The 24,328-nt window shown below is 42.5% G+C and overlaps 1 protein-coding gene across 3 annotated transcripts; it reads right to left on the bottom strand.

The window, feature by feature from the left end:
- Positions 1-1,701: 1,701 nt before the first annotated feature.
- On the bottom strand, positions 1,702-23,321 carry itprid1 (ITPR interacting domain containing 1). Of its 3 annotated transcripts, none has more exons than XR_011676591.1 (16): positions 22,974-23,311; positions 19,373-19,418; positions 19,060-19,100; positions 16,819-16,872; positions 14,988-15,036; positions 13,881-13,958; positions 13,392-13,594; positions 12,439-12,959; positions 12,183-12,243; positions 8,273-8,382; positions 6,326-8,059; positions 5,307-5,434; positions 4,912-5,023; positions 2,854-3,177; positions 2,665-2,719; positions 1,702-2,361 (listed from the first exon to the last, which is right to left on the bottom strand). XR_011676591.1 is itself a non-coding variant. In XM_071415060.1 (16 exons), the coding sequence occupies exons 1-15, from the start codon at positions 23,092-23,094 to the stop codon at positions 2,672-2,674; spliced, it is 3,609 nt and encodes a 1,202-aa protein (XP_071271161.1). In that variant the 5' UTR covers positions 23,095-23,308; the 3' UTR covers positions 1,702-2,361; positions 2,665-2,671. The 3 variants fall into 3 exon arrangements, 2 of the variants coding, with proteins under 2 accessions (XP_071271161.1, XP_071271162.1); XM_071415060.1 differs by having other exon boundaries at positions 2,875-3,177; positions 22,974-23,308; XM_071415061.1 differs by lacking the exons at positions 2,665-2,719; positions 2,854-3,177 and having other exon boundaries at positions 22,974-23,321.
- Positions 23,322-24,328: the final 1,007 nt, after the last annotated feature.

Here is a 24,328-nt window from a genome sequence, read left to right as displayed (position 1 = left end):
GAACATGTGATGGCAGCGGATGAATTGCGCTAAAATTGGCCTCTGGATCTCGTCACTGTATCTCTGCACATTCAAATTGCCATCGATAAAATGCAATTGTGTTCATTTTTCGTACCCTATGCCTGCCCATACCATAACCACACCGCCACCATGGGGCACTCTGTTCACAGCGTTGACATCAGCAAACCGCTCGCTCACACAACGCCATACACGCTGTCTGCCATCTGCCTGGTACAGTTGAAACCGGGATTCATCCATGAAGAGCACACTTCTCCAGCGTGCCAGTGGCCATCGAAAGTGAGCATTTGCCCACTGAAGTCGGTTATGACGCCAAACTGCAGTCAGTTCAAGACCCTGGTGAGGATGACGAGCACACAGATGAGCTTCCCTGAGATGGTTTCTGACAGTTTGTGCAGAAATTCTTTGGTTGAGCAAACTCACAATTTCATCAGCTGTCTGGGTGGCTGGTCTCAGACGATCCCGCAGTTGAAGAAGCCGGATGTGGAAGTCCTGAGCTGGCGTGGGTACATGTGGACTGTGGTTGTGAGGCCCGTTGGACATACTGCCAAATTCTCTAAAACGACATTGGAGAGGCGGCTTATGGTAGAGAAATTAACATTAAATAATGAATGGTGGAAAAATGATTGAAACCATTTACCTGTTTGACCACTATGTTTTATGGGTATTATGACACCTCCACTGTGGGGTTCTATTGGGCTGCAGCTACCATACTTACTTTCCAGAGCTCTGACTTGAAGATCACTGACGTCATGATTAGACTTGGTGCTTTCAAGACAACTGGGGAAAAAACTGTTAAATGACAGATCTCTTGAACTTTGCCATCACAAACCTGACCTTTTTAAAGAGAAAGTGTGCAATTTATGTAATGCATCTCTACACAATGTAGAAACCTAATATTTCACAAATGACTATCAACATTTTATAATAAACTAATGTACATACTACTTTCTAGGGCACAAGATTTGCTTCAAAAGTAACTAGAATTCATAGGCCCAATAGAGTACCACAGTATGAGTCATAATACCCATAAAACCTAGCAGTCAAACAAGGAAATGGTTGCAATCATTTTTCCACCATTCATTTTTCCTATAGGGGATTTTACAAACACTTAAAATAAGAGCTGTGTTGTGTAGGCTTACCCTGGCGTGGCATTTTGATAACCATCTAAATCTCTCTAGGACAAGGTGACTCCCTGTTTGACCGTTAGGTTTATGGGTATTATGACACTTCCACTGTGTGGCTCTATATACAGTAGGCTGTATTGCAATAAAACATTTGTTTTTTTAATCTTATTTTCTGGTGTTCCTAAATGGCATGTGGTGCTCTTACATTTAAATTGGGAGCACCAGTGGAGGGGGTCATGAAATGCATCAGGCTCACAGGCTGGAATGGTACTTCAAGGTGCTAATTGGGGTCTGAAGAGGCAGGAGACGTGAGCTAGACCACCTCTTGTGCTAATAAGGACATAACCCAGAGCAGGGGGGTGACACATAGGCGCTCCTCTCTATAGCATACACATACTGCATGGATCTCATGTGGATGGGGATCCGTCTTACCCAGAGCATTGAAGCAAGTAGGTAACAGTAGGAGGCTTCATGTCACAGTAAGGAATGAGAACACATCCTTAGTTGAGACGAATGCTGTTGTTGATACGTAGGGAATAACAATACACACACAAACTCTTTGTACAGTATGTTATGTATTGGATTGGCACGTTATAGATATAGAACACGCACACATGATTTCATGCATTCATGCTCTTTATTCATCATGTGGACACTGGACTACTTTAGTAGTAATAGAATCCATTGATTACACCAGCCTGGTTTCATAGACTAGACATAGTCAACGTAAATCCAGTACACTCAAATGAATATGATATGGTATGTTTGGTAAGGTTACATAAGGCAAAAACGAAAGGAGGGTGGTGGGTCGGGGTGGATAGGTGGGCATATAAACGTACTACTTTTTGCAACTACTTAGCATGTTAGCTAACCCTTCTCCTAACCCTAACCCTTAGCCTAGTTAACGTTAGCTACTTAACTAATGTTAGGGTTAGCCACATCAAACTGGAATTTGTGACATATCATACTTAAATCGCAAATTCGTAACATATTGTACAAATTGCAATTCGTAACATATCATATGAATTGTTATTCATAACATAATGGATGATGGACATCCAAAGAAATACATACCTTACCACACCTAACATATCATACGAAATGGAGGGAGACAGATTTACGTTTATTATGTTGCATCTACCCGAGTCCAGGTTGATTGGACACACTATAACTTAGACAGCAGATCATCTTCAGTTAGCTACAGCAGAAGCAGCATCTGTAAGACAAAAAAACAACACACGGGTTGGTGAGGACACAGGCAGTGTTTTTTTCAGTAAAGTTTAGAGAGTATAGGTCTGGTATTCACGCGAAGACGTGTTACAGAGCAGAGCACTATTGTAAGACTTTTAAAGGTAATTTACGTCCGAGCCGACATGCACAGCGTTTACCATGAACGCGATCTCTGCGAACGTCAGGGAAAATGCCTTTGAAAGGCAAATTGTCGCCTGTATAGTACGCTGCCCTATGAAACGCTTAGGATTGAATCCCGGCCTAGATCTGTCAGTCAGGGCTACCCCACCTCTCTTTTACTCCAGCGAGTCAGTATTGACAGAGTGGCGTATGGACTCCTTCAGCTGAAAAATAGTAAAGAGATGTGACAACATGTCATTATCAGGACAAAAATGTAAAGCAATACGCAGTCAATACATTTCTGTATTTTCATCCAGTAAACCTGAAACTACATTTTGATATGTGGTTGTGTATGTACCAGGGGTCAAAGGTCCCTTACTCTCTGGATGAAACCCACAATGTCCAGTTTGTCTGGCTTGGTGCCTGTAGAACCATGTTTTAGCCTCTGGCCCATAGAACTGGAATCTGGCAGAGTTGATCTGGACTCCAAATCCCAGGTGGCCTGCGATGAGGGGCGTGGCCTGGACATGTCCGTCAAAGGCAGCCAGGGCAGCAGGCAGCACTGAGTGGCCATGCTCCTGGAGGAGGCGGAGCCAGGGGTGGATGTGGTCTTGGGGATCAGTGGGAGGAGCCTTAGCTGGGTGTAGAGGTGAGATTGTTCATCGAGTAGTCTGTGCATCTTCTATGGAACCGAACAACATCACAATTCAATATCAGTTCTCAGATATTTGTTTTTATGCCCATTTATGCTGTCGTCCATGGCTTTGAAATGCTTATTCCTTTGGATATTGATTCCGATCTCTAGTTTCTATCACCTGCAGTACACAATAACACATTTTTACTAACTGCTGTAATAGAAGGAAAGTGTAAAGGGGGTTATAGTTCTGAGGCAAAGTAGAAAAACGTAGCTAATGTTTTCATTTCTCACTAACTTATTTGGGGTATGAGGCAGTATTTTCACATCCGGATGAAAAGCATGCCTAGAGGAAACGGCCTGCTACAAAGCCATAAAAGCTAGAATATGCATATTATTAGTAGATTTGGATAGAAAACACTATTAAGTTTCTAAAACTGTTTGAATGATGTCTGTGAGTATAACAGAACTCATATGGCAGGCAAAAACCTGAGAAAAAATCCAACCAGGAAGAGGGAAATCTGAGGTTGGTCGATTTTCAACTCAGCTCCTATTGAAGATAGAGTGGGATATTGGTAATGTTGCACTTCCTAAGGCTTCCACTAGATGTCAACAGTCTTTAGAACCTTGTCTGATGATTCTACTGTGAAGTGGGGCCAAAGGAGAGGGGAATGAGTAAGGTCTATCATGAGCTGAACATGCTCTGACCATGCGCGTTCACATGAGGGAGCTCTGTTCCATCGCACTTCTGAAGACAATGGAATTCTCCGGTTGGATCTTTATTGAAGATTTATGTTAAAAACATCCTAAAGATTGATTCAATACATCGTTTGACATGTTTCTACTGACTGTTACGGAACTTTTTGACATTTCGTCTGCTTTTAGTGAACGCGCTTCGTGACTTTGGATTTGTTTACCAAACGCGCTAACAAAAGTAGCTATTTGGACATAAATGATGGACATTACCGAACAAAACAAACATTTCTTGTGGAAGTGGGAGTCCTGGGAGTGCATTCCGACGAAGATCAGCAAAGGTAAGTGAAGATTTATAATGCTATTTATGACTTTTGTTGACTGCATAATATGGCGGATATATTTGTGTCTTGATTGGGCTCTGAGCGCCGACTCAGATTATTGCATGGTTTACTTTTTCCGTAAAGCTTTTTTCAAATCTGACACAGCGGTTGCATTAAGGAGAAGTGCATCTAAAATTCCATGCATAACAGTTGTATCTTTTAGCAATGTTTATTATGAGTATTTCTGTAAATTGATGTGGCTCTCTACAAAATCAAAGGATGTTTTGGAACTTCTGAACGTAAGGCGCCAATGTAAACTCAGATTTTTGGATATATATATGAACTTTACCAAACAAAACATACATGTATTGTGTAACATGAAGTCCTATGAGTGTCATCTGATGAAGATCATCAAAGGTTAGTGATTCATTTTATCTATATTTCTGCTTTTTGTGAAGCCTCTCTTTGGCTGGAAAAATGGCTGTGTTATTCTGTGAATAGACACTCACCTAACATAATCGTTTGGTTTGCTTTCGTCGTAAAGCCATTTTGTAATCGGACACTGTGGCTGGATTTACAACAAGTGTATCTTTAAAATGGTGTAAAATACATGCATGTTTGAGGAATTTTAATTATGGGATTTCTGTTGTTTTGAATTTGGCGCCCTGCAGTTTCACTGGCTGTTGAAGAGGTGGGACGCTACCGTCTCACGTACCCTAGAGAGGTTAATATAATCCACAGTCAGGGGTGTGTCTGTGTAACCTACCATTTTGAAGCTGTCGTCATAGCGATGAACCAGGTCAGTGAGCTGAAGTTCCAACTCTCCTGCTTCCTGTTTCACAGCTTTCCTCAGCTCCAAGATGTCTCGCACTTCCTCTCTGAGACAGGACACAGGCGTAGGGACACAGAGGACACAAAAAGGTGACACCATAATATGTCAAATCTAAACCATTAGCCAACAAAACAGGGTTGAGTTCAATATCATTTCAATTAAGTCGTGACATGGAACTGACTCCAACCCTGCAGCATAAACATAACACTAAAAACATCAGTCTCAAACTGTCCTCATTATACCCAAGCCTGCTCAATGCTCACTCTAAATGAGATGGTATGAGTGAGGTGAGGTAGCCCAAAATGTCCGCTAGAGGGGGTATTATCTACCTGTCAGTGTCAGAGAGTGAGCTGTACACCGAGGCCTGGTCTTCTGACAGCTGTTCCTCGATGTCTGTCAGGACACAGCGGAACTTCCTCATACAGTGCATCATCCCCTCCAGCTCATCCAGGGAATACTGCACAGAGGATTATACAGAATATAGCATGAGAGAGGATAGATATAACACAAAGTCAGGAATACTGTACAGTGAATCAGCGCATAAGGGAGGAAAGGTCTGTATTTGCCTATCAACGAAATTACAGTGGTTAGCTCGAAGTGGTTGATTATTAAACCAATTAGAACAACCAAATGGACTCAATACAAATATGAAGGCCATAGATGTTTAACTCAGATGAACGCCATAGTGTAGATGTTCTTTTCTCAGAAGTATCAAATTCAGCTGTTCACAAAGATAGATTACAGTAGCCTACTCAACACATAATTTCCATCAGAGCACAATGGTGGTCACCTTCATAAAACAGGCATTACGTGAGAGACAAAAAAGGGTCTACTAAAGACTCAAGTAGCAACCCCAATCCTATTGACCCTTCTTGGTGAATAGGACCTTTCATATAATTTTATTTTATTAGAAGTGAGCTGTGCTTGAGGCCACTAAAGAGCCAGAGAGAGAGAGAGTGGTGCACTTCCTCCTCTACTGCTGCTCATCATGCAAAACAGGCATTCACATGCAAATGACCACTGCTGCGTATGAAACCAAACCACCATCTTTAGAAGGGCCAATAAAGATTCTAACATGCAAAGAGGAATTGTTCATCATGTCAACAGGAAAAACACATGTGATGTGCCTCAATGCCTCCTTATCTAATATTCTATAAATATACAGATATGGAATTTAATAACTCTTTTAATGATCGGATGTAGCCATAGAAAGGGCACTTTTGTTGCAGACATTTTGATGAGTGAGGCTGCATTATCATTTAGTCTTGTATTTGTCCGGATATTATCCTGTGTGAATCAATTTAAGGTTTGCCAAAGAGAGAGTAACTGAATTGTGTGTGTTACTTACAGGGAAAGCTGAAACGGAGGACGGTTTGAGGCAATTGTTCTGAGAACAGCAGCTACAGCGGTGATCACAGGAGCAGCAGCAGGAAAGCCCAGAGAACAGGGCTCGTTCCCACCGTCTATCCTCATCCCCCACTTCTTCCCCCTCTTCCTCCTGCCACAGCCCCGTGTCCAAGGAGGTGGACTTCATCTGGAAACTTCCAGATCTCCGTGAACCGTTGCGAGACAGCCACCGATTGGACGATGACAGGGAGGGGGAGGGGCAGGGGGACGGGAGGGATATCGTCTCAGGTGTCATGACTGCCTTTCCAATGGCAACCGCAGTGTTTCTGTGTTCTGCAAAGTGGGAGACATCAGCATCTGACCACGCCTTCCTGGAGAAGGAGTTCCGCCTCTGCCGGAGCGTCAGGTCAGTCAGGGGGCGGGGCTCGAAGGAAGGGCCGAGCGGGGAGGGGGTGTGGGGGACGTCACCTCTCCGGAGGGCAGAGTGGGAGACAGAGGGCAGGGAGGAGGGCATCTGGACAGACACAGACCGGCCTGACCTGAAAGCACCACTGTGGGGGACGAGTGGGGTTGGGGCTTGAGATGGAGCTACGGTTAAGGAATGGGCTGATGGTGAGTTTGGAATTGAGGATGGGGTTGGTGTTGTGGTTAGGGCTGATAGAGAATGGTTTTGGATTGGGGAATGGGCTTGGGTTGGAGATGAGCTGGATGCTGCCGGAAAAGCTGAGGCTGGAAGTTGGTGTGGGCATGAGGCTGGAGATGGTGGTGGGGAAGAGGCTGAGGATGGAGATGATGGTGGAGATGGAGGTGACACTTGCTCTGAAGCTGAGGTTAAAGCTGGGCCTGGAGGTGGGTTTGCTGGTTGATATAGTGGTGGGACAGGCTCTTGGACAACCAAGCTTGAGGATCCCTCTGAAATCTCTGAGCCACCTGTTTCCCAGTGCACTGGAGGGGAGGAGGCAGAGAGAGGCTCTGCTGGGGGGAGAGAGGAGGCAGGGCTTAGCACTGCTGAGAGGTTAGGGTCAGATCCTAATAGAGGATCTTCAGAGGACCGGTCCTGACAAACAGATCCAGTCTCAGAGCCTTGATCCACCACCTCACCAACAGCAACAGGACCCAACACTGGACCTTCCAAACCAAAACGAATCTGTACTTCCGTCTTCACCTCTTTCTTCATCTGCACTAGAGCCACCGAGTCCATCAGAGAGCCTTCATGTGACCCATAACAATCGGTGTCCTGATCACCAACAGCCTCTGTTCCTGTCTGAACATTGCCACTTTGTTCCGCTATGGCCTTTTCCTTTCCTCCTATTGGAACAGCTTCCTCTGATTCCAGAGTAAAGTGTTCTGTTTCTTTATCGGTTTTCATGATAATAATAACGTTCCGTAACGGAGAGTCTGGCTTATGACAAGGTGCACCGCAGGCCGAAGAGAATCCATCTTCCTCAGTGACAGTGTTTTCCATTAGGCTTGGCCTGGCTCCAAAAGCAGAGCTAGTCATCTCCAAGGCATCAGAGAGGAGGGAGTGGGGTGTGGGGGAATCCTGGTGTCTGGGTGTCTCCTCTGTAGGGCTTGTTGTCTCTGGTCTGTATAGAGGAGACTCTGGTCTTGGGTGGCACGTGGTGAGGGAAGGAGGGGAAGGGTCCAGGGAAGTGAATGGGGGGGACGAGGGGGGTGAAGCTCCTTTTACAGTGATCTGGCTGTCAGTGCTGCCTCCAGATATTCCCGACAAAGCCTTAAACAACAACCAAACACTGTCAGTTTAAATTAATGACCTTTTAAATTGTGCACCATGAAATAGACAGAATATCAAATCAATAATATATTTTGGGCTGGTGAAGTATATAAGTTAGTAGCAATAACTTAAAGTAAGTTTAAGTAAGTCAGTAGAACTAACTTAAAGTAACACGCCTAAATTGTTGCACTTCTAGAATGTTATCCGTGTAACCTTCATGAGCTCGGGTCCAGGTGAGGGATGCAGGGTAATGGACGGGATGAAGGGCTCTTCCAGGAAACCACTGCTGTCAGACTGGCAGCTGTTAGTCCTCATCACACACACTGCGACAGAGGGAAGGGGGAAGAGAGTAGAGGGAGGGGAGAGAGGGAGAGAAAGAAAGAATTCATGGAAAATTACATCACTTTAATCATATCCTTCAATCAGACTCATCATCTGGAGTATAAAGGAGAACTATGACTCAGGGCAATAAACAGAACTTTACCTTTGCCTGGTGAATCAACTAAAAGTTATGACACAATTTGCTTATTCAGTTAGCAGTGGAGGCTCCTCAGAGGATGAAGGGGAGGACCATCCTACTCAGTGAATTTCAGAAAAACATTTAAAAAAGTTACCCTTTTTAGATAAAACTACACTAAATATATTCACGTCACCAAATAAAACATACTGTTTTGCAATAAACAGGTCTACAGTAGCCTCAACAGCACCCTCTAGGGTAGCACCATGGTGTAGCCGGAGGACGGCTATTTTTCATCCTCTGGGCACATTGACTTAAATACAAAGGGTTCTCACACCCTTCCATATACTTACACAGTAATTATAACAACTTCCGGAGGATGTCCTCCAGCCTATGAGAGCTCTTGTAGTATGAACTAACATCTTGTCCATTCAATGAAAGGATCAGATAGTGAGTCTAGTACTGAAAGCATAAGCTACAGCTAAGTGTGGTGAGTAGGTGACTCAAAGAGAGAACATTTCTTCAAAAAATTAAGGAGAAGCAGCAGAGAGAGAGAGCTACAGTGGCTTGCGAAAGTATTCACCCACCTTGGCCCTTTTTCTATTTTGTAGACTTACAACCTGGAATTAAAATAAATGTTTTGGGGGGTTTGTATCATTTGATTTACACAACATGCCTACCGCTTTGAAGATGCTAAATATTTTTTATTGTGAAACAAGCAAGTAATAAACATGCCTACCCGCAAAGTCAATACTTTGTAGAGCCACCTTTTGCAGCAATTACAGCTGCAAGTCTCTTGAGTTATATGTCTCTATAAGCTTGGCACATCTAGCCACTGGGATTCTTTCCAATTCTTCAAGGCAAAACTGCTCCATCTCCTTCAAGTTGGATGGATTCCGCTGGTGTACAGCAATCTTCAAGTCATACCACAGATTCTCAATTTGATTGACGTCTGGACTTTGACTAGGCCATTTACGACATTTAAATGGTTCCCCTAAAACCACTTGAGTGTTGTTTTCACAGTATGCTTAGGGTAATTGTCCTGCTGGAAGGTGAACCTCCGTCTCAAATCTCAGGAAGACTGAAATAGGTTTCCCTCAAGAATTTCCCTGTATTTAGTGCCATCCATCATTCCTTCAATTCTGACCAGTTTCCCAGTCCCTGCCGATGAAAAACATCCCCGCAGCATGATGCTGCCACCACCATGATTCACTGTGGGGATGCTGTTCTCGGGGTGATGGGAGGTGTTGGGTTTGCGCCAGACACAGCATTTTCCTTGATGGCCAAAAGGCTCAATTTTAGTCTCATCTGACCAGAGTAACTTCTTCTATATGGTTGGGGAGTCTCGCCCATGCCTTTTTGCGAACACCAAATGTGTTCACTTATTTTTTTCTTTAAGGAATGTTTTTTTTTCTGACCACTCTTCCGTAAAGCTCAGCTCTGTGGAGTGTACGGCTTAAAGTGGTCCTTTGGACAGATACTCCAATCTCTGCTGTGAAGCTTTGCAGCTCCTTCAGGGTTGTCTTTGGTCTCTTGGTTGCCTCTCTGATTAATGCCCTCCTTGCCTGGTCCGTGAGTTTGTGGGTGGCCCTCTCTTGGCAGGTTTGTTGTGGTGCCATATTCTTTAAATTTTTTAATAATGGATTTAATGATGCTCCGTGGGATGTTCTAAGTTTCTGATCATTTTTCATAACCCAACCCTGATCTGTACTTCTCCACAACATTGTCCCTGACCTGTTTGGAGAGCTCATTGGTCTTCATGGTGCCGCTTGCTTAGTGGTGTTGCATACTCTGGGGCCTTTCAGAACAGGTGTTTATATACTGAGATCATGTGACAGATCATGTGACACTTAAATAAAGTCCACCTGTGTGCAATCTAACTAATTATGTGACTTATGAAGGTAATTGGTTTCACCAAATCTCATTTATGGGCTTCATAGCAAAGGGGGTGAATACATATTCACGCACCACAAAAAAATAAAAAAATAATTTCACTTCACCAATTTGGACTATTTTGTATTTCCATTACATGAAATCCAAATAAAAAGCCATTTAAATTACAGGTTGTAATTCAACAAAATAGGAAAAACACCAACGGGGATGAATACTTTTGCAAGGCACTGTATATTTCGTGGTATATTTTTTTCTTCATTGTTTACCTTTCACATACTTAGCTAATGCAGCTAATTTAGCTTACTCAACAACCTGACTCAGAGAGGAATGCTGTTTATATTAGCTAGCTGGCTAAGGCTATCCAACACTGAAACTCTTCCAAGTCAAGGTAAGCTTTCAGTTTTATAAATGTATTGCCACCAGGGGGCCACCGGTGTAACTGCTAAACTGTTTGCTGTACTGCATGATTGTACACATGAATTGGATTGTTGGTTAACTAACGCGTTAGTTCTAGTCTGACTATAACGTTAGTATGGTGACAATGTAGGTTGTGTAGTGGTTGTGGTATGAAGGTTTGGCTTGGAGAGGTTTTTGTGCCTTGTCACAGACAGCTGTTGTGTACTGAAGGGGAAAATGTGAGCGGAGGGGAGCTGGTAGATGCGAGAAGGAATAATGCAATGAGAAAAGTGATGATGATGCTGTATGTGGCTGCTATGAAAGTGAACTCTGTGCGCGGGTGAACAGGGGTGTATTCCTTCCTCCTATTCTGTTGCAAAACGGTTCTTAAACGGAACAACGGGGGGGGGGGGTCGACCTCAATTTGTCCAATAGAAACTAAGTTTTACAACTGTTTGGACTAATGACTACACCCCAGTTTAGCTATTTGCAGACAAAAGTGTGCAAGGCCATATTGAACGTGTAACTGCCTGTCACCTTGATTACTCCAATTTGTCTCTCAACCGGTGCACATTAAACTTTCATTTGTAGGCTAGGTTGTTGCAACCTCATGATGGGTATAGGGAACATTTGAGTATATAATTTAACTAGGCAAGTTAGTGAAGAACAAATTCTTATTTAAAATGACGGCCTACCCCGGCCAAACCCAGACGACGCTGGGCCAGTTGTGCGCCGCCCTATGGGAATCCCAATCACGGCCAGATGTGATACAGCCTGGAGTATCAGGTAGTAGCCTAAACCTATCAATGTTACATTGAGCTGGGTAAATGGAATATGAATGACAGTCATCCAATATCCTGTAATAGAAATAAGTCCATGCTCAAAAAAATAAAATCTCCCTAATGTTAAACGGCACCAACCACCACTGCTGGTTGGTATCGTGTTTTAAAACCCCTTATGAAAATGATGGCAGTCTAATTGCTACAGAATATTTGCATTTCTTCACCATAGGAGATTGTTCCATGCTGAAGGTAGAGAAAACTGGCATCAGAGTCAGGGCCAACAGAGTTTAAAAATAAACCTAGACATTGGATAAAGAGAGATTTTATCTGGTCGAGAGAGAGAGAATTGTGTTTACAAAGCTAGAGGACTGTTTTAGTAGGTTACCTTTTAACACTTAACTCATGAGAGAAACATCCACAGCAAGGCAGGGGAACACTTTCCATGTCATTAGCGCTCTTTGAAATATACACTAATGAAAGACAAGCTACTGTTTAAGATCTTAGTTGTAAACCTCACATAAACCACTGACAAGAACTATAGAAACCAGGAAAATGGACTGGAGAAATGTGAGTGTTAAAACAGTGGTGCCCATACCTGTGGTGTCAGATGCTCCCATGTAGCTCCCAGAAATACTGCCCTCATCAAAGCTCTGGATCTGACATGGAAGAAAACACAAATATATAGCTCAATATACATATGTAGTACAACTACAGTTACACAGTTTAATCTGGAAGATGAAGCAATACAATGCAAGAGGTAATTCAAGACGTTTCAGTATATTATACCCCTTTCCACAAACGTTAAACCACCATTTAGTTTTTTACTTGAAGTGACACTTTCTGACATTTACCTCCTCCATCTCAAAGGACTCCCTGGCCTCCCCATGACTTTTCTTTCTGGTTGGAATACCACTGGAGATCAGGGGTTGATACTCCTTCACCACCTCCAGCCTGAGCGCACCCTCCTGGGGGACCAAGTGGGGCTCTGGTGCTTCCGAGACTAGGCCTTGCTCCTCTGCCAGTGGGGTCAGACATATACTCTCAGCCAGGCCTTGTCTGGCTCGTTTCAGCGGTGTCCGCCTGTCAGGGAGGCCGGCCAGGGGCTGCTGTAAGTGGGCTATGGGACTGTGGGGAGTTGGGTTTGTGTCCTGGGAGTCCTGGGTCTGGATTTGGGTCTGAAACTGGGTCTGACTGAGGGTTTTTCTGGAGACCCGGCGGAGCAGCATGCCCATCCTCTTCCTCTTCTCTCTGGCCTCGGCTGAAGCTAAAGCTGGAACTCCGCTCTCGGAGAGGGAGTCTGTAGACGCACCACCAACCAGGGATGAGAACGCAGTGGTAACCTGCTGCAGCACCTCCAACTGCCTGAACCTATCTGTGAGTGAGTGAGTGAGTGTGGTGAGAGAAGGAGATTGTTAACATTTATCTGTGGTTGACAGATGCAAAGTTGGCAAACCAGCTAACCATGTTATCATTCTTATAGGACTGTCTCCGTCAGGTGGAATAAATGCACGGTGTTCTCACCAGTGACAGAGAGGACACTGGAAATACAACAGTTTCAACACAAAGCACAAAAAGAATCCCATGACCATGTTCATGCCAGTCGTTGCCAAGGTTCCTGGAGGTAGAACATGTATGTGGCTAGCTTAAACATCCTATGACAGCACATGACATAACTCCAGTACAGTATTTGTTAAGTGTATAAAGAGAATGACAGCATGTCAAGGTATCTACAGTATGTTTTCAGTGTATTAAGAGCATATGACAGAATGTCTGAGTAGTATATTTACAGTGTGACATCACTTACTGCTGACATCAGGGTTCTCTATGTCCATGCGGTTCTTCTGGGCGTCCAGGAACACCTGGATGTTGATTCCCCGGGCGCTGGACTGGTTGTTGATGAAGCGGGCTGGGATCCGTCCAGAGATGTCAGGCTCGTCACAGCCGAAGCCCAGATCTAGTAGGACCTCCTCTGGGTCATCACTCCACAGATTCAGCACATCCATTACACTGGGATAACACACAAATGCACACACTCACACATTCATATAAATACACATGCACATGTGCTTGCAGACACAAACACACACGCAGGCCGGCAGGCATGCAAACGCACGCACGCACACACACAAGCATGCACTCACTGAGGGATGCACACTTTCTGTAAACGTACATCACCTCACGCCAGTTATTGCTTAGTATGTTGCAATTGCAATCCAGCCTCAGATCCTCACCGCTTCAATTAGGATAAATACTGGTTAACAAAAGAGCGCCTGGAGTTGGCAACATGACTAACCTGAGTGGAGCTGACTGTGCTGAGAAGGCTGAGGTCAAGCTGTTCCACCTGGTGAGAACTGGGTTGGACCTGGAACCTCTGGACCATGACGGAGACACAGACATGATCATAGATGGACAAGTCTCTGAATCTAGACTCATATCTTAGGTATGTGTTCCTTTAGCCATTTATTCTTCCAAAGGTGAAGACATGATAGAACACCGCTGCAAACAGTCTCTGATTCTCGTGTCTCCATACAAGCTAGCCACTCATCCTTCTACAGACAAAGACATGATAGAACGCTTTTCTGCATAATACTACAATGCACCATAACAGAATGGAACAATAATCTGTATTAACACCGGTCTCCAAATCACACTGTCATCTCCACACACAAATTCCTTCATCTAAACCCTGTTTAGAGTTGTCTCTACTGTACACTACGCAACAATAATCTCATATTATTCTCCTCCTCGTCGTGTCATATCTATGTCTATGTCATCACTCTTGTTTCATGCAAACCATCCCTTCATCCATATCTGCGTCCCAAATGGCACCCTATTCCCTACATAGTGCCCTATGGGCCCTGGTCAAAAGTAGTGCACTGTATAGGGAATAGGGTGTCATTCGGGATGTATCCCATCTGTTTCTGTGAAGGTCAGGTGAGTATCTTATATTTGCATGGTAAATAGGAGTCACTGGCAGGTGGGCATGTATCATGTGAACATTATCCATAACTTATGACAACATCTGTCAATCAAGCCAGCTCCCTTCACTACCAGTCAGTTAATGACAAGTGACTGAAAATTATCCCTGGGGGAGGGTGTTCAGAGTTTAAACACATTTCATTTTTGATCACATCAATCTAAACTCACTTTGAGAGAAATTTTAGCATTTTTATGGGGTCAATAAAAAATTTAACCCATTTATGCATAGTAAGTTATCCATAGTAATCATATATGCAAGTTATATATTGGATAACATAACATCAAATGTGAGAGACACAAATTATTTATACATGGATGTGTAATCTCGCCATGTATAGACCCTCTGTTGAAATTCATTTCAAAGCGCCAAAAGTTTGACAGCAACCAGCCGACAGGACAGTAGAGAGGGAAAATTCCTTACCTCAGAAATTCCTGGACGGTCCTCACTCCCTGTTTACCAAATAAAGATGCTGAGGAAGAGAAAAAAATAACAAATAATCTAGACCTGAAAGCAAACAAGGCTGAATATTTGGAATATCTTGCTATGAATGACAATGAGCTAGTTATCCAGTGTGTCTCTGCTAGTCACAACTGCTAATTCAGCACATCCTGTCTCTGGGATGGCTCTGTTTAGTAGCTATATTAGGCATTAGTGTTCTTTCAGTCAGTGTTTTCTCTTGGCTGTCCTCTCTACCTCTATTCAAGGTTGGGACTCCATTTTACCCTGGCATGGTGACAGGGACAAAGTGCTCTGTGCTGCCGGCCGAAGCTATATTTTATTTCATTACACAGGACCTTTTTTTGTCCAAGAACGTCTCCAAGATTCCAACATCCAACTCTTATTTTCTATCAGGTCTCGTTCCGCAAAGTTCTTCCATCTGAAGAGGAGTTCTAAAATGAGTGTTTGGAAAGTTGGTGATGATGCATGCCATTCCATTGGGTTCTGTTCTGTTCCGAGCTGACTCCTTAAAGTGCCATGTCATTTGGTGTTACATAACCAGGTCTCCTGATCCACAGATAAGGTGGTGCTTTTCAAGGCCAAGGGGTACTGAAATGTATATTCCCATCTAACATCGGAGTTTGGTGTAGCATTCTTTTCAGTTGACTTACCTTTCTGTTGAGTGCACTGGCAGTACCTTGGAGGAGATAGAGTAGTCTGTGGGGTGGTCAATCTTTCCTTAGGGTTTGGGGCAGCAGTCCCTTTTGGTTGACTGGCCTTTCTAAGTAGCCAATCCCTTTAATATCTTGAGTAGCCGGTCCTGGGAGGAGATAGTGGACACCCTTGACCAATCTCTCGTTGGGTCAGTGTCTGGAATTGACCCCCTGTCCTCTCTGTAAGGACAGGTTCTACCTGTGCTCTCTGCCTCTGAGGAGAATACAGTGGTTCATGCCAAATGTCCTTGGCTGTCCCTTCTAAGACATCCTGTCTCCTTCTGCTTCGCCACTTTCTTCTCTTCCTTTTCTGTCTCACTGCAATTTTATTAGATTCTGAGGCCGGCCTAAGTGATGACTAAGAAGGGATACTGTGGAAGTAATGCTACTGTACACGGATACGGGCACTCACACACACACACACACACACCCCAGTAGGTGTCAGTGAGGACTGGTGAGCATCAGATCCTAGCTGTGTTTGTATAAGATTTGCTGTGGTGTTTGCCAAAGCTAAGCAGCGTGATTTTCCTTAGCCATGTTTAGGGTGAACTGCCTGGAGGTGTGTATAGTCCAGACCTGGGCTCAAATACTAGTTAATCATTTCAAATACTTTATCCGTGCTTGATTGCACTTGCCTGTCTTAATGAACCAATAGAACAGTCCCAAACCCAGAACACAAGGCATTCCAGGCAGGCTAGAGCAAACGCTCAAAGTATTTTGAAGGTTTTCAACCACTATTTGAACCCAGGTCTGGTATGGTCTTCTCCCTGTCTCTCTGAGACTTTCATCCTGGTCTTAACTGTCCCTCCCTCTGTCTATTGCTGGATGCTCAGCCCTGAGATTAGCAAGAAGTACAGACACCACCTCTCCTCTGCCAGTATTTTACCCCCTCGCCTATATACACCAGCCCTCAGCAACATTTTTCTCATTGTGTACCCACTCTCAGACAGCTCAAATGTTCCTCTGAGCACACAGTGGATAAATCATTGTGATGTTTTAAAACCACAGAACCTGTTTTTAACTTACTCCTCTGTCCTCGGTTCTACCTGGTGTTCATGTCACCCTAAAAACAACGACTACAAGATGAAAGATCTATTTACCTTCGACTCCCAACGCTAAGTCATCCTCACTGCTGGCGTTCCTCTTTAGAAGCCCTGTAATATTTTAAACATAAAAACAGAAGAGATTCAGAGAAAACACCAAAGTGTACTATACTTTATATTACACTGAACAAAAATATAAAAGCAACATGTAAAGTGTTGGTTCCATGTTTCATGAGCTGAAACAAAAGATCCCAGAAATGTTCATTGCACAAAAAGCTTATTTTTCTAAAATGTTGGGCACAAATTTGTTTACATCCCTGTTAGTGAGCATTTCTCCTTTGCCAAGACAATCCATCCACCTGACAGGTGTGGCATATCAAGAAGCTGATTAAACAGCATGATCATTACACAGGTGCAGCTTGTGCTGGGGACAATAAAAGGCCACTCTAAAATGTGCAGTTTTGTCACACAACACAATGCCACAGATGTCTCAAGTTTTGAGGTAGCGTGCAATTGTCATGCTGACTACAGGAATGTCCACCAGAGTTGTTGCCAGAGAATTTAATTTTCATTTCTCTACCATAAGCCTCCAACGTAATTTTTGAGAATTTGGCAGTATGTCCAACTGTTCTCACAACCGCAGACCACGTGTAACCGCACCAGCCCAGGCCTCCACATCTGGCTTCTTCACCTGTAGGATCGTCTGAGACCAGCCACCCGGAAACTGAGGAGTATTTCTGTCTGTAATAAAGCCCTTTTGTGGGAAAAAACTAATTCTGATTGGCTGGGCCTGGCTCCCCATTGGGTGGGCCTGGCTTCCAAGTCGGGGGGCCTATGGCTGCCTCCCAGGCCCACCCATGGCTGCGCCCCTGACCAGTCATGTGAAATCCATAGATTAGGGCCTAATGAATTTATTTCAATTGACTGGTTTCCTCATATGAACTGTAACTCAGTAAAATCGTTGAAATTGTTGCATGTTGCATTTCGATTTTTGTTCAGTTTACTTTCGACTAGGGCCCTTAGGAAATTGGGTGCCATTTGGGGGACACCCTTACTGTAAAATAGAGATTAGACAAAGCACAAACACAGAACGAGATAACAAACATCACTGTCTGATTCTTGAAATACCAAGTCTGACAAAAGAGGCAGACTTGGTATTTCTGTACTCAGCTTCTAACAGGTACAAATGACCTCAGAAGAAGAAAGTGAAAGAGGAATCAACAATAGCAGTCTTGTTTTGTGTGACATAATAAACCGGTGATAGCTAAGACCAACAGTAAAGGATATTTAATGGATGTTTAGGGGCTGGTTGGTTACAGCACAGAGTTATTGTCACACCCTGATCTGTTTCACCTGTCCTTGTGCTTGTCTCCACCCCCCTCCAGGTGTCGCCCATCTTCCCCATTATCCCCTGTGTATTTACACCTGTGTTTTCTGTCTGTCTGTGCCAGTTCATCTTGTTTGCCAAGTCAACCAGTGGGTTGCCAAGTCTCTGGTTTTTCTTGTTCTGCTGGTTCTGACTCTGTGCCCATCTGCCTGACCATTCTGCCTGCCCCTGCCTGCAGCCCTGTACCGTTTTGGATCTGACCTGGTTATGAACTCTTGCCTGTGCCCGACCTGCCTTTTGCCTACCCCTTGGACTATAATAAATACCAGAGCTCAAACCATCTGCCTCCCGTGTCTGCATCTGGGTCTCGCCTTGTGTCGTTATAGTTATAACAAGATGTCGTTCCCATGGTTTTCACAGTCCTAGTTTGCATGTCGTTTGAATCTATCTGCCTTGCCGAGTCTCTGCCTTTCTAGCTACACAACCTCTTCATTACCCAGAGACAACACCCATGTATGGTGAATATGACAATTCCAAGTTACGCATACAAATACATTTCCATATATCATCTCTGTTATACTAATGCTTGATTTTTAACCTTTACGTTACAGGATGAGTTGATTGGTTTTGTAATGACTTGTAGTGTATTGTGGTATAACATTTCTTACACTCACATTTTCCAACCGTTTCAATCTAGCTCAACTGTTAGTATGTCATGCACAGGTTTAAACTTGACTTAAATCCAAACGTCTTTCAGTAACTACTGGTCTATGGCTAATATGGAATGTACTTCAATGTGTTAAGCTGAAGTGTCACCAAAATAACCGTAATGAGCAACTACACTGTAGATAGAACTACTACTGTACCAGCACTAACAACAAATGACTCATGAGAAATTACTCAAACATTTTTAGATGAACCTTCTTGGTATTAAACTCCAGTAAATCAAAGTAAATGTTTATGTGCCGTACCTGCTGCAGCTTCTCTGGCGTGGTCTGGTTTTGCATCCGCCCTGCAAGTCAACGTCAAGCGTTATTAGGAGGGGTAGTCAGGAGGCTCACACCAACCCAAACAGCACACAAAGATGTGGAAAATAAACAGGCAAGGAGTGAGCTATGAAATCCCAATCAGTTATCTGCAAATGAACTCTGTTCAATAAAACAAAAAATACAACTCTATTATTTCGAAGTCCACCGTGTAGATATTGGTGGAAATGAATTCTAGATATTTTCCATCGACAAAGCAAAACATCTGTCATATGTAAGTAGACTTCCTAATACTCACTCGTGACTTCTAAGCCACTGCCGGACGTTGTTCTGTCTACAGATTCCTGTACAAAAGGCATGGAAACACACATCAAGACTCATCCAAGAAACGTTCATCAGCTTTATATAGGATGTGAAATCATGCCTGGGATAAGTACACTCTTAAAAAAGGTTCCTTATCGAACCAAAAAGGGTTCTGTCGCTTGCTTCATATATGGAACCCCTAAAAGTTCTATACGGAACGCTTTTATAGGGTTCTTTGATCAGAATCCTAGAGGTTCTTCTCCACTGAACCAAAATGGTTCCATATAGAACTCTGCATGGTGCCTTTTATGAATTATGGCTACTCATAGCCTCGTGAAGTAGGGGTGCAACTTTCCAAAAAATATGCAGCACCCCCATCCCTAAACATTTTCCTGTGGCCATGTAGCAACTACTATTAATTAAATAGTCATATTTTTAGCTACGAATATAATTTAATACACAATTAAACAATGGACAAAAGAATACCAGCATACTTTTTAGAATTAATGGGCATTATATGCAAACATATTTTGGAAATATGCACTGGTATATAGCTTACTTTGTCATGTTCTTCTTATTTATATTTCTTGTGTTTTTGTTCTACTTTACTTTATAGCACTATATTGATATTGATTGCCGCATTGTTGGGATAAAATCTTGCAAGAAAGGCATTTCACTGTACTTGTGCATGTGACATTAAAACCTTGAAGTCCAGGGAGACATCTCTTTATTTGAATGATGGCCTATGTCAACAGTGACTGACTTTACAATACAGTCCATTAGTTACAGCAAACAACAATGTGTCTTGGATGGAGAGCATGTTATGTATTTTTAAAAATAAGGACTGGGTTTCATGTAGTCTTACCCTGGCCTGACGTTTTAATGACTGTGTAAATCTCTCTAGGACAAGGTGACTTTTATCAATATATCAGTATTTACCCCCCCCCCCCCCTCCCCTCCACTCCCCTCCACCCCCCAAAAATATGGCTATCATAAAGAACTACAAATGCCATGACGATCTGGACAAGGCCGCCAAATAGAGGCAAAGGTAAGAATCTCTGGTTGAACTATTTAATGTCAGCTAAATGTAGTAATAAATAAATTGGCTCCATTTGTTTAAATGGGCAATTCTGTGAACTCTCTTGCGCAAGTTTTAAATTGACACAATACCTGTTTGCAAACGTGTCAGCTCGAGATGGCTTGCAGGGATTTGTAGTTTTGCATTATATCCAAGTTGATGCTAATTATCCTTTTTGAATCTGAGTAAATAGAGCTCAATATATTGATGAAAGTCACCTTGTCCGAGAGAGATTTAGATAGTTATCAAAACGTCCCGCCAGGGTAAGCCTTCGAGAAACACAGCCCTTATTTTATGTGTTTCTAAAATCCCCTATGGGAAAAATGAACGGTAGAAAAACGATTGGAACCATTTCCCTGTTTGACCTCTAGGTTTAATGGGTATTATGACACCTCCACTGTTGGGCTCTATCAACTCAACATTGACAATATCCCACCCCTGGTTAGCCACTATTGGCTTAAATAGCCAAGTCTAACACAATATCTGCCAGTTAATTTCCAGCAATATTGCCCATCTGTGTGGTGCGTTCATTTGTCTATCACTCTGTGTGTAGCGAGTTTATATGATAAGCGTTCTTGTGGGTCGACATAAATACTTTCCCCAAAACCTTCTCAATTAAATGTTAACTGCAAAGTAGGCTTACCTGGCAGAAGTATGTCATGAGTAAGTATATCGTTTGTATCTATTATTTGTTATTTGCAAACTTTGCCATGAAACGAGCAGCAGCAGTACATAACCATCACTAGACCGGCACAATAGATGCACATTCCTCACTTGCTGGATGTACAATTAAAGGGCCAGATGCGCAATTAAAGGGGAATTGCTCTCAAAATCTAAATTTGTTCCAGACCTTCTTCCAGACCTAAAAAAAAATGTATTATGTGATTTAAGCATTGACATGGACTTAGAACATCCAATTTCATTGTTTCTCTATGAACAATTGTAATTTTAAGATTGAAAAATATAGATTGGGAAAATATAAAACATTATTTGGGGGGGAAATTTTAGATTTTTTAGGGCCCTCCTTAGAGTTGTTTATGAACTATTATTTTACCAGGAATATTGACAGAAAACACAGTGCACTACTTTCTCTTGTACACTAAGTACAGCAGGGAAGAGTTGCAAGGGTGAGGAGAAGAGAAGAATGTACCTATTTGAAAGCTAGAAAAAAATGTGTAGCTTGCCAGGTTTATTTTTTGTAAGTAACTCCCATGCTAGAAAAGGTTGGAGACCCCTGTTCTATATAGAACCCCTTTTTATCTAAGAGTGTCTGCTTTTATTAAACACAGCATTTCCTCTTTCTTCCAGCTAGCATTTAGTTTGCAACAGTACAGGTTTGTATGAACCTTGCTGTTTGCCACTCAGACCTCAACAACAATGTTAATAAAATATGAATTTGATCTTCCCCCACCAAAAAGAGCGGTGTCGGATGTCAGCTAGCCATCATACAGCAACATCATTCATATGGATATAAATGTCAATGCGAAATAGCTGAAACAAATTTAAAGTGAATGTTAGCTGTCATTTCAGAGTTTGATATGACTGGGTTAGCTCTTGTTAGTGGTTGTTTTCAAAAATTCCCATTAAACTCTGGGGTAGGGATAGAACCCTCAAGGTTCTTTGTTTTCACTGGTTGTACAAAACATTAGGAACACCTTCCTAATATTCTCCCCTCAAACAGCCTCAATTTGTCGGGGCATGGACTCGACAAGGTGTCGAAAGCGTTCCACAGGGATGCTAGCCCATGTTGACTTCAATGTTTCCCACTGTTGTGTCAAGTTGGCTGGTAGTGGATCTCTACTCAGAATAGCTCATTCCATTTCATCCCACAAAAGCTCAATTGAATTGAGAACTGGTGACTGGGCAGGCCACTGCAGGAAGCTGAATTCACTGTCATGTTCGTGGAACCATTCCTGGAAAATCCTAGGCTGCAGTGTGGCAGGCCCTGATCGCAAAGATACTATACTTTAATAAGAACTTTATGTCAAGTGTTATTGAATTACCTTATGTCTCACTCATTATGAAAATATATTTGTTAGTCATTTTGAAGCTGCAAAAGTGGTCTACTCTAATGTTGAAGTGATTCCATGTCCCTCGTGAATTTAATTCTAGGCTATAGGCTATAGGCTATATTAAGATTCCTATCTAAGAGCCCTCCAAAACATGTGGTTATGATCATTTATTTAAACTAATTCAACTAACTATTGTACTTTTTGGTTCTTCTTGAAATATTTGTCAGCCATCAAATTTGTTTTTTTGAGACCTTTATTTGAATATCAAAGAAAATAGTTGCATTTTAGTTGAAACTCTATATAAAATATATTCGACTACATTTAGTATTTGAAAAGCTGGTATTTTCTGCCAAGGTCTGAGTCAAATACATAGATATAGAGATTCTAGACAGTTCCAAAAATGTAATCTACAGTCTCTAATATCGCAGTTTTCCTAACAGTGTCATATTCCTCAAATTGAAAATCTGCAATCTACAGAACAATAGACTATAGGAAAGAGGTCTTACCAGCTCTGTCACTGCCATGTGACCGTTCTGGTGCTGACATAGGTACGTCATCCCTGTTACTCCACATGACTTTAGATGCCACCAAGTTGGCTCTCTTCTCTGTGGCCCCTTGAGCTGCCATCCTGGTGTCTCTCTCTTAAGATCAGAACCACACAACACGGTCCGTCAGTCAACCTGAAAATCCACTGCAACATGAGGCTCAAGCAAACACCACAGGATCGGGTTGCACCCAGGCATCCAGGATACACTATCTACACTAGTAAACATGCCAGTTATGGAAGAGATGCAAATGATGTCAAAACTTCAACAGCGAACACATCACAGCTCACCCCTGCTTCTCTGACACACACAGAAATATTGTTTCCTGCTTGCTTATTTAAATGCTTTCATCGTTTCCTGTCCCAGTGTTTATCGGTTACGAGCAGCTCCTGCCAAAGGGATGTGCTTTTTCAGGAACTCTATCTCAAGTTCAACCTCCGCCTTCTATTCCCAGCAGGAAGTAGAAGTCAATCAGTCAGACTGGATGGTCTATTTTCTGGCGTAAGCTATAGGTGATAGTCAGAAGCCTCAGTCACATCTATAGAAGAAAGAAAATCATATTACATGTATGTTATCAATTTATATGACAATTTCAATTATTTCCTTTTTATCACATGGTTCAAATACCATTTGGTGGTTTGTCTTACTGTAACTGGGTCAGTATTCTGGACACTGTGAACCGTAAACTGCATTGGCAAATACTTGATACATGAAACAGACTCATTTCAAGACATATTCCAGGAGGATTTTGGGCTTTTATAATGTAATTTATACTCAATGTGGATTATCATGTTTCAATAAACTTTTTAAACATTTGAGTTACTAAGAGGAGATTATATTTGAAATCCAACACTTGCAAATTGTCCAAAACACCACTGACATTCATAACGTAGGCTAGACTCACTTCCTTCAACCAAGACACATCTAGCAAAAACTCTGGAAAGAGAAATTGGTTGACACAGTGTTGGCTAAGTCCTTACTATGGTTAACAGAATACTAAATATACCCTAGGTCTTCATAAAGTTTATAGTACCTATAAAAATGATAGCTCAATTTCATTCAAACTGTGACAGTCAAAATAGATTACCAATCAGGAAATAGTAAAATAGGTGCAGAACAAATCTACACATCATGATTCATTGGAATGAAAGGACTCACCTTTGAATGAAAAGACTTACATGATGTATCCGTGGCTGTGACTGCATTCAAACTCAGTGCACCGATGACAACAGTCCCTGTTGTCCGCAGTTTGTACTTTGCATAATTGTATGCTATACATTACAAGCTACAGTTCAATTTGGTTTCTCAAATAAAAG

This window comes from Salvelinus alpinus, chromosome 8, assembly GCF_045679555.1.
Source record: "Salvelinus alpinus chromosome 8, SLU_Salpinus.1, whole genome shotgun sequence".
In the NCBI taxonomy this organism is placed as follows: domain Eukaryota; kingdom Metazoa; phylum Chordata; class Actinopteri; order Salmoniformes; family Salmonidae; genus Salvelinus; species Salvelinus alpinus.
The sequence above is the reverse complement of the archived record's forward strand: the minus strand, read 5'-3'. Positions and strand labels throughout refer to the sequence as shown.